The sequence below is a fragment of the Phalacrocorax aristotelis genome, chromosome 2 (genome assembly GCF_949628215.1).
Source record: "Phalacrocorax aristotelis chromosome 2, bGulAri2.1, whole genome shotgun sequence".
Classification (NCBI taxonomy): domain Eukaryota; kingdom Metazoa; phylum Chordata; class Aves; order Suliformes; family Phalacrocoracidae; genus Phalacrocorax; species Phalacrocorax aristotelis.
The window spans coordinates 153,453,209-153,464,208 of NC_134277.1; the positions used below are offsets into that span (position 1 = coordinate 153,453,209).

At 45.4% G+C, this 11,000-nt stretch overlaps 1 protein-coding gene across 1 annotated transcript; it reads left to right on the forward strand.

The window, feature by feature from the left end:
• The first annotated feature begins 229 nt into the window (after positions 1 to 229).
• CCN3 (cellular communication network factor 3) lies at positions 230 to 6,564 on the forward strand. The gene is made up of 5 exons (XM_075085665.1): positions 230 to 694; positions 803 to 1,034; positions 1,111 to 1,362; positions 3,212 to 3,420; positions 5,398 to 6,564. The coding sequence occupies exons 1-5, from the start codon at positions 620 to 622 to the stop codon at positions 5,692 to 5,694; spliced, it is 1,065 nt and encodes a 354-aa protein (XP_074941766.1). The 5' UTR covers positions 230 to 619; the 3' UTR covers positions 5,695 to 6,564.
• The last annotated feature ends 4,436 nt before the right edge of the window (positions 6,565 to 11,000 follow it).

Below are 11,000 nucleotides of genomic sequence, written 5' to 3' on the forward strand. Positions count from 1 at the left end.
AGGGCACGGTTGGCCCTCTTGGCTGCCAGGGCACACTGTTGGCCCATGTTCAACTTGCCATCAACCAGAACCCCCAGGTCCCTCTCTGCAGAGCTGCTCTCCAGCCTCTCCTTCCCCAGCCTGTGCGCACATCCAGGGTTGCTGTGCCCCAGGTGCAACGGGCAAGTTGCGAGCACAGCTCGTGTGGGAGGTGGCTGCAGGAGAAGAGGGCGGATTCGGGGGCTGGAAGGGCCGGTCTGAGGGCGCAGCCCCTGCCCGGGGAGCCCCTCGGCTAGGCGCTCGGCCGGCTCGACCCCCGGGCAGGGACGGGCTCCGGCCCGGGGCTCTGGCCCCTTCTCCGTGTAACGCCTGCGGGCAGAGGATCCCGCCGGGCTGGGCGGGGGCCGGCGGGCCCGGCGGGGCGAGGGCAGTGGCTCGGCGCCGCCGGGGCAAGTGGCGGGACGAGCGGGGGGAGCGGAGCGCCCGATCCAGCTCCAGCTCCCCGCCTCCGGCCCGCGCTGCCCTCTGCGGGCGGGGGCGTGATGGCGGAGGGGGGGTCCGCAACAGCCTCTATATAAGCGGCTGCAATGGCTCTGCCGGCAGAGCCGAGCGGCGCGGCGGGGAGGCAGCGGCCGGGACCATGGCGACGGGTGGCGGGCAGGGCCTGCCCGCCCTGCTCCTCCTCTTCCCCCTCCTCCTCCTCGGGCTGTGCGAGGCAAGTGCGGGCCGCCCGGCGGGGCCGGGGCGTGGGGGGGGTTAGCCGGCGGCCGGGGCGGCGCCGTGACACCGTGCCCCGGCCCCCGGGGCCGCTTTGTCCCCGCAGGTGAGCGGCCGGGAGGCGGCGTGTCCCCGGCCCTGCGGCGGGCGCTGCCCGGCCGAGCCGCCGCGCTGCGCCCCGGGGGTGCCCGCCGTGCTGGACGGCTGCTCCTGCTGCCTGGTGTGCGCCCGGCAGCGCGGCGAGAGCTGCTCCCCGCTGCTGCCCTGCGACGAGAGCAGCGGCCTCTACTGCGACCGCGGCCCCGAGGAGGGCGGCGGGGCCGCCGGCATCTGCATGGGTAGGTGGGCGCGGGGGCGCGGGGGGGGCGCCCGGTGCCCGCTGCGTCGGTGAAACGCATTCGCTTGTCTCGCTAGTGCTGGAGGGAGACAACTGCGTGTTCGACGGGATGATTTATCGCAACGGGGAGACGTTCCAGCCCAGCTGCAAGTACCAGTGCACCTGCCGAGACGGACAGATCGGCTGCCTGCCCCGCTGCAACCTGGACCTGCTGCTCCCCGGGCCCGACTGTCCTTTCCCCAGAAAAGTCGAGGTCCCTGGAGAGTGCTGTGAGAAGTGGATCTGTGACCCTAAAGACGAAGTGATTTTGGGAGGTTTTGCCATGGCTGGTGAGGAAACTAAATTAACTTTCACAGTCATTGTGAGGAGGAGGTGGTATCATGCTGGAAATATCCATGGGTTGCCAAATCTAAGACACGTTGCTTTGTGCAGTCGTTTTTTTCTCATCTAGAGTCACTAGTAAGTTTATCACCGGTTATGAATAAAGGCAGAGCTCAATAGGTAAAAGAAAAGATATTCAGAGGATGAATGTGCATAGCAGTTTTAAAAGGTAATTAAATTGAGTTAGTTCCCAATTCTGAAATTGCTGTTTTTCCGGTACAGGATGGTTCTGTGAGTGGAATAAAACAGGAAAGCTCATAATCCTACAAACATCCTACCCCTCAACAAAAAAAAAAAATCAAAGCTGCAGTCTTGCTAGTTGCTCTGCAAGAATATGTTACATCATAAATACTGTCCTAACAGCTTAGTCTACAAGGCACTTTTTTTTTCCCCTAAATTCCCCAACAATTACAAGTGGTCAGCATGGTAGCCAGAATGCCAACAAATTCCTGCCTGTCTGTGCTAGAGCTCTAACCATTATTGTTGGCATTAAAACCATTACAAAGCACTTGGAGAAGCAGTGATTATAAACACAGTGAGTGAATCTGAAAAAAAAAAAAAGCCCCGTTCCAAAACGCAGAACTCATAAAATGCTTTTGTAACTGAAAAAAAGGTACATAACATTTTCCCCGTTTTCCTACTGAATTATGTCTCCATCCCCTTTAAATTAGGCTATTAGTTCAACATGAATAATAAGCTACTTTTACTGAGAGTTGAGGGCACTGCATTCTCTTCCAGTCACTGCTCTTTGGGGTCTTAAGCAGTTCGTTATGCTGAAACTCAGTTAATCCATTTGAAAAACAAGTAAGGAAGGATCCAGGAAGAAAAGCTCTAATAACTTTTCAGAGCGCTATGAAGTGTCAGTTGTAAGGCACATAAGGTATAAACAAAAAGCTTGCCACCTTTCTACTATCTTTTCTTTTCTTTGATTTGTTTGACAGTGACAGGCTAATCTATAAAAAGCCTACAGATGGATTATCTGCATTCTTTCTAGCAACACCGTCCCTCTTGGGAGGCCACCTTTTTTTGAGCTTTACCATGCAAAGGGTAAAAATGCTGTTGTAGAGGAGCTTAACAGCAAGACCTGTGACTGACAGCTCGGTCACGTTGCCTCATTCTGTTTACTCCTGTGATAAGCACTGAACCAAACTATACAGTTAGCAATGTTTGCATAATACAGCTTAACACTGCCATGAGGGCAGGACGATGGTCAGAGTTGGCTATGCCTTTGAGTAGTTGTGATAACTCCTGGAAATTACTCCCTTCCTCCCTCCCCACCATCACCCTGGCTATAATTTGTCAATAATTGACAAGATTGGGTGACTATATGACTCTTGTAGTAAAGGACTTTACTTCTATGCTGTTTATTAGTTGACATAAATCATTCAGCCTCTCTCAAATCAAATCTAATATAAATATTATGACATAGCTTTAGAACAGATTTGTGATGTATTTCCATTGGAAAGAGTGAGAAATAGAGTTATTAAAGTAGAGTTCTAAACTCGTTAAAAAATTGTGGGTAATTCTTCCAGCTGTGGACTTGAGTGAACTGAATCTAAATGCTTTGCTGGTTACATTCATATGCACCTTCCTGTTATTTTTAGATGTAGGAAATTGCCATCCAGGGCTCCTAAAAAGGCAACTTTTAAAATTACTAAATCGTGACAAAAGCATGGATTTTGGACCTTTTTTTTTTTGTCTCACATGCTTCTTGTCAGATGTGGTAGAGCTCAGTTAGATATTGGGTTTTCACATGAGTTTTTCTTGTAACAAAGTTCTGTGAGGTTTTGTCTCCAGCCTACAGACAAGAGGCCACACTTGGGATTGATGTGTTGGATTCAAGCGCCAACTGTATTGAGCAGACAACAGAATGGAGTGCTTGTTCCAAAAGCTGTGGAATGGGATTTTCCACCCGTGTTACGAACAGAAATCAACAGTGTGAGATGGTGAAGCAGACACGGCTTTGCCTGATAAGACCTTGTGAAAATGACGAGCCATCTGATAAGGTATGCTGCGAAGAGTGGCAGGGGTGCGAAGTCTCTTCAGCTGTAATTCCAAGGTTGCAATATTATGGTCTAGAATGTTCCAGATGCAAGTGTATATAAACACACCTTTTAGCATATATGCAGGAAGCCCAGTGTTTTCGGTAAGCATTAGATTTGCTGTGTTCACTCAGTAGCTTTTTGCTGCACCTCCAGCAGGTCAAGGGAGGGGATTCTGCCCCTCTACTCTGCTCTGGTGAGACCCCACCTGCAGGGCTGCATCCAGCTCTGGAGCCCTCAACACAGGAGAGACATGGACTTGTTGGAGCGGGTGCAGAGGAAGGCTGCAAAGATGATCAGAGGGATGGAGCACCTCTGCTGTGAGGACAGGCTGAGAGAGTTGGGTTTGTTCAGCCTGGGGAAGACTGCAGGGAGACCTCATTGTGGCCTTTCAATACTTAAAGGGGGCTTATAAGAAAGACAGACTTTTTAGCAGGGCCTGTAGAGATAGGACAAGGGGTGATGGTTTTAAAATAAAAGAGGGTAGGTTCAGACTAGATACCAGGAAGGCATTTTTTATTATGAGGGTGGTGAAAACCAGGTACAGGTTGCCCAGAGAGGTGGTGGATGCCCCATCCCTGGGAACGTTCAAGGCCAGGTTGGACGGGGCTTTGAGGAACCTGGTCTAGTTGGAGATGTCCCTGCTCACTGCAGGGGGGTTGGACTAGATGACCTTTCAAGATCCCTTCCAACACAAACTATTCTAAGATTCTGTGATAATTTGAGCCATCCCGAAGAGGTTAGATATATTGTGTGTGGAGACTGTTTTGACAGTTCATGCAGTCTAACTTCTCCCACAAATGCAATTGAACTACCTGTATATGTACTTCAGAGCTGCTCCAATCATCCAGATGGACATGTCAGATTTCTAATGTGTTGAGCATCTGGAACTGCAGAGAAAAGTCTAAAATCCTGCAAAATCAGCTTGGGTAAATTAAACCTTATATTAATCCTTAAGATGCTTTTTCCAAAAGCAAATCCAACACTGACACTTCAGGTGCAATGCATTTGTACCTAAGGGAGCTGACTTTGCGGCTTCTACACATTATACAAGTGTTACTGTGAGAAAGAAAAACGTAGCTAGGTAAAAGGACCATCACTTTATGTAATGTTCTGAGTGTTGGAAAGCATTGCTGAGGCCTTTGCTGAATACTCTGTGCAGTTTTAAATACCGTGTTTTGAAAATGATGTGAAACATTTGGGAACAGCTTGGGAGACTAACAAGAATGGTCAAAGGTCTAGACAACATGTTCTGCTAGGGAAAAATTGATTGAACAAAACTTCTTCTGAATGCAAGAGAACAGAGATGCGTTCTGTGTTCAGATGTTGCAGTCTGTTCTGAGTCCAGGGGCAATACAACAAGAAATGGTGAGTTTAGACTGCATAAAAATTAAGACATGAGTGAAAACCTTCCAAGCGTAAGAATAGTGAATTGCCGGGATTGTCTGGGGCAGATGCGGAGTCTCTGTCACTGAAGACTTCCAAAGACAAGTTAGACAACCATCTGTTAAGAGTAGCATTGGTAAAGCTGATTCTGCCTTCAAGGGGGTCACAAGAATTGGCAGTTACTTTTGAGGTTCATTTCAACCCTCTTTTTTTCCCCTGAATCTAGTCCTGTAACTTGCTCATTTGGCTTCCTGATTCTTTGATGGAACTACACTAACCTGAGAAGTTTTCCAGTATAGTTTCATAATTAATTTTGATTTGGCTTGTCTCAGATTGCAAGAGTGGCCTTTAATTATTTGTTATTTATTACTGGCCCGATAACACGTGGTGTCAAAGGACAGATCTTGCAGGAGTTACCTGTAAGTAGCTACTCAAATAGCTGTAGAGTCTTAATTGCTGTTGAACGAGCAAAGACCTATATTCTTGCATGTCAATTTTTAACTGCTTTCTGTCTTATGCAATGATGTGTCTGATGTCTCTTCATATTTCTCTTAGAAAGGGAAGAAATGTATCCGAACAAAGAAGTCCCTGAAAGCTGTTCGCTTTGAATACAGGAACTGCACTAGTGTGCAGACATACAAACCTCGTTACTGTGGCCTCTGCAGCGATGGGCGATGCTGTACCCCACACAACACCAAAACAATTCAAGTGGAGTTCCGCTGTCCTCAGGGCAAAGCCCTAAAAAAGCCAATGATGTTGATCAACACCTGTGTCTGTCATAATAACTGTCCTCAGAGTGACAATGCTTTCTTCCAGCCATTAGATCCAACGTCTAGTGAAGCAAAAATATGAAAAGCATAAATTAGGCCAAAGGTTTATAGAAAACTTGACCCACAATCAGGTGAATGTAACAGTTTCATATGTAAAATATCGAAGACATTTTTCAAGACAGTCTAGGCGCTTTCTTTTCCTCTGTAGTTTATTAAATACCTCATTTTACATTTTCTCCCTCCAAGTGTCTTTTACTCACTTGAAGGAAATTTTGTACCTTGGACAGAGCCTTCTTTTTTTCTTGGTGGTGGCATAAAGATTACAAAATGAACAGCTGGTCTTTCTCCTTGAGTTAAGGGGATCATGCCATGAGCTTCAGTCGCTGTAAGGCTGGGCTCCTTAAGAGTAAATGGATTCCTTGGGGAATGCATGATGCCATATCACATAAGCTTTCAGGTTCTTAACTTCACTTTGCATAATGCATATAAACACTTAAGCAGTGTTCTTTCTCCATTCTAATGAAACTCTGTTTCTGATGACAGTAAAAATCTTACTGAGGAAAGTGTTGCATTCTTGTGTCATATAAGATGCCTTCTATCCGTATCTCCAACTTTCTGTGTGGGTTAAGTTCACACATAGCCCCTGAAATGACACAGCTAAGATCTCACCCTGAAGCATAGCAGACTGATAGCTGACAGCAATTAAATTTCTCTTTGGTAACTTCACTAGCAGCCTCATCCAAAACCCACTGAAGTCAGCATCTTAGGAGACCTTGGTTCTAACCAGTGTGTGTCTGTAGATATAACTATTTGGATGCAAAAATAAAATTTCTGTAAATCCTCTAAATTACTAACTGTATCATATGGTGCTTCATTTCTTAGGTGTCTATGTAAATAGAAACTGTATATATTGTAATATAACTTTACTAAGTAAATAAACTTGATGTGATTCAAAATATTTTTTCCTAAAGTTGTTTTTCTTAAATGACCAACTTTTAACAGCTAAAAGCAATGGGAAGAAACTGGTCTGCAGACTCCTAAAATCAGAAGACCTTATCTTGCGATGTTCTTAGTGTACCTGATCCTAATTGCTGCCCTAACTGGTATGCAGTGTCTTGATGCAGGAAAGGATGAATAATTTGCGAGGCAAACAATAGAAGGGAGGTTTTGTTCAGAGTACGTTTGCCTGGGAGATAGGATAATGTAAATTAAATTAGGTTTGGATGCAGTGTGCCCTGAAACGGTGGTGGGGGAGAATGATTATGTGATCTGGAGTTTGGGTTTGGGTCTGAAGTACTAATGAAGTATTTAATTGTGTCTTGCAGCATTTCTACCTCATAAAAGCAGCCTATGACCTTTGTGCTAGCGTCATGGTTTAGCCCCAGTCAGCAACCAAGCACCACGCAGCAGCTTGCTCACTCCCCCCCTGGTGGGACGGGGGAGAGGATCGGAAGAGTAAAAGTGAGGCAACTCTTGGGTTAGATAAAGACAGTTTAATAGGTAAAGCAAAAGCTGCGCACAGAAGCAAAGCAGAACAAGGAATTCATTCACTACTTCCCATGGGCAGGCAGGTGTTCAGCCATCTCCAGCAAAGCAGGGCTCCATCACGCATAACGGTTACTTGGGAAGACAAACACCATCACTCCAAACGTCCCCCCTTCCTTCTTCTTCCCCCAGCTTTATATACTGAGCATGACGTCGTATGGTATGGAATATCCTGTTGGTCAGTTGGGGTCAGCTGTCCCGGCTGTGTCCCCTCCAAGCTCCTTGTGCACCTGGCAGAGCACGGGGAGCTGAAAAAGGTCCTTGACCAGTGTAAGCGCTACTTAGCAACAATGAAAACATCTCCACATTATCACCGCTGTTTTCAGCAAAAATCCAAAAAACAGTCCCATACTAGCTACTGCGAAGGAATTTAACTCGGTCCCAGCTGAAACCAGGACAGCTAGATACTGTATGGCAATATCCCCAAGGAACGCAGAGCCCGAGGGTGGCAGTTTCACATATGTTAAATCACGTGTGTAACAGGGTTGTGCAAACAGGTTATAAGAACAGTTGTGCATTCAGCTGCCTAGGCTGTGGGCCCAAGCTTAGCTTGGTGTATGTCTCTGTTAGTGACACCAGAGTAGTACTTAGGCCACAACTGTTCTATAACTGTGTGATAGGAAACAGTGCTCTCGTGAGAAAAAAAGGCAGAAAGCCAAATCTCAGCATATTTGGCCTAGCGTTCTCCTCTGGAGGAGCTAGCAACCTCCAGTTTGGCAATTCCTGACATACACACCATGCAATTCAGCTCTAGGTTAAGTCTCCTAAATGTGGTGTCTACATGCAGACATCTAAATGCCTATTTTAGCCAAAGAAGCCTAACATAAAGTTAAATGTGAGCAAGCATCAACAGCTGAAGTATTATAGTAATTTTTAAGTCATCCTTGAAAGTATGAGGCCCTGGTCCTAAAACCCATATTAGTTCAGCTAAGGTTAGATAGATCTTGGGTCCTCATCTTGACTCTTGTATGGCTTTCCTCACTAACTGTGCTGATGGTAAATTTCTTTGTAGTCATTGCTATTGTTATCAACATACCCCTGCCTGTTTTATGCTGTTCAAACAGCTGGAACAAGCCTAGTCTTGCCCCCGATCAGGCACATGCTCATGCACACACTCCCTGCCCCTGCCCTTGTTAATTCCTACTCATGGAATCATCGAATGGTTTGTGTTGGAAAGGATCTTGAAAGGTCATCTAGTCCAACCCCCCTGCAGTGAGCAGGGACATCTCCAACTAGACCAGGTTCCTCAAAGCCCCGTCCAACCTGGCCTTGAACGTTCCCAGGGATGGGGCATCCACCACCTCTCTGGGCAACCTGTACCTGGTTTTCACCACCCTCATAATAAAAAATGCCTTCCTGGTATCTAGTCTGAACCTACCCTCTTTTATTTTAAAACCATCACCCCTTGTCCTATCTCTACAGGCCCTGCTAAAAAGTCTGTCTTTCTTATAAGCCCCCTTTAAGTATTGAAAGGCCACAATGAGGTCTCCCTGCAGTCTTCCCCAGGCTGAACAAACCCAACTCTCTCAGCCTGTCCTCACAGCAGAGGTGCTCCATCCCTCTGATCATCTTTGCAGCCTTCCTCTGCACCCGCTCCAACAGGTCCATGTCTCTCTAATGTAGAGGGTTTGTGAAGTTCTTCCTGGTTTTGCACCAGAGCAACCTTATGGGCTAGGAAATGCCAGGTGCTGGAGGGCATGAGGCCAGGACTCCTCTAGGTGGCTGAGGAGTGGTTAAGGAGCAGGTTAGAATCTAAGAAAGAGGGAGGAAGGATTATTTAAAACTTTCACCCCACATCTCTATCTGCCCCAACCCCCGAGAATCAGGCTGTTTTTTGGAATTCTTTTCTAATATAATGCATGCTATCAAGTATTTCTCAGGATCATCTTGCAAATTATGTGCATCTTGATTTGCAAGAGATGCATTAACTACCGAGCAATGCAGCATTTGACTGGACAAAGTTAAACAGGCTTTGGATTAATAAAAACCAGCTAATCATGAGCCAGGTGTAATTCGAGCGGAATGCAGTCAACCACTGATTTCCTAGGAAGCAAAATGGTTCACTCACTTTGTGTTGATAGTTCATCCACTCCTGTCACACCTAAAGTCATTTATACTTGTGCATCAGCTTGTTGTTGTGTTACTTCCTCTTTATCCCTCTGCTTTCCTTTCATGTTATCTGGATTTTCACATAATTACTCATGTTTTCCTTTTACTGGATCTTACAAGCAAGGCACAGGCACGAGGAGGAAGCTCTTCAATAGGTAACTTCCCCTTTGCCAGCAAGCTGAAGAGCTTATCTAGGATACGAACCTACAACCCCCTGTACATTAAGATCATCTACTACTTTTAAGTTTGTGGGTTTCTCTCCTCCAAAGGCAAGAGTTTAATTTCCAATATTTTCAAAGAGACATAAACACAGCTTCCTGCCGAGACACTTCTTGTGGCTCATCCATCACTTCCTTTGAAAAGAGGACTATAGGCACTATGGCATGTGAGTTCATTTCCAACTCAAGTAACACCTTTTGCCTATAGACATTTCCCCAACACTTCAAACTACGGTCTCCACTTCAGTACATCCAGTGCCAAAATGCCCCCAACAACCTTATTAGTGCTGCTCTACGTGATGTCCACGTCTTCAGCCCATTTTCTGAGAAGGGAGTTGCATTGTTATGAGCACTACATCGTTCACAAAAGTGCTACAGTGTTCAAATCCTTACTAGCTATTTTTATTAACACCAGAACTATTGCAAACTCAATGTCTTCTTACAATACTGTAGCATTTCAGCAGGAAAAATATCTTTTGGAAAGGAACACAAGTGTTTCCTCTGGAAAAAAGGACCCAAAGTTCTCCACTGTCTTTTAGTCTATATACATAAATTCAGTGGCTATTTTTACCTCAGCTCAGATGTTGATGCAGCTTTTCATCTGGTATCAATTTTGTTTTATTCATTTAGATTTGTTTTACTTTAATATGGACAGTTACTAGCTTAGACTTTGGGCCAATTTCAGCATGTTTCTGCAAAAGGTCATGACACCAATTTAATTAAAACCCAACAGTGTTGTGTCAAACCTGTGATGTTTGTGTAAGTAAACTCCAATGATAAAATCTTGAACATTCCTGGTTAGGGCTGTGATTTTCCCAGACAATCAAAGTTAATTTATTCAGGTTGAGTAAAATTAAATTATTAAAATGTCAGCAATTCATTTTCATATCTCCCAGGATTCACATCTGAGCATTTCAGGGAATATCACTTGATATTCAACATATGGGTCCATATAGTGATATGTACTGAGCATGATATGTTGATGGAACAAGGGCCAAATATGCTGGTTGACTTGTTCATCCCATACTCTCTGAACAAATTTCCCTTTCATTTCTTAGTACCAGTCAAGGACTGTTCCAAAAATAAGCTTGTTAGAAACCTTTTTTTATTTATTTATTCATTTAATTTAACAGCTTTTGCTGATAGCAACTGGTAGGCTGAGTGCACCTTCAATAAGTGGTATTGATGACAGCCAGTGTTATCCCCTACAGCACATATGTTGTATGTTTTTACATACAGGTACTACTGTTGTAGTTACTGTAACATACTACAGCACTGTAGAGATGTTTTTAGCTACTTCCAGGGCTATTTAATCTCTAGGACCTCATTAAAGCAACATGCTTCTTGCATTTAATCTGCTTGGAATTTGTCTAATGAGGCAGTCAATTGCATATTGCAAATAGGTCTTTTTTTGCCTTCACTGCCTAGGTAAGGAGACCGGCTGTCAGCCTCCTCAACTGATGCCTGACACTAGAGTGAAAACCTCACAGTGAGTAAAATTCTACAGTTGATTTCA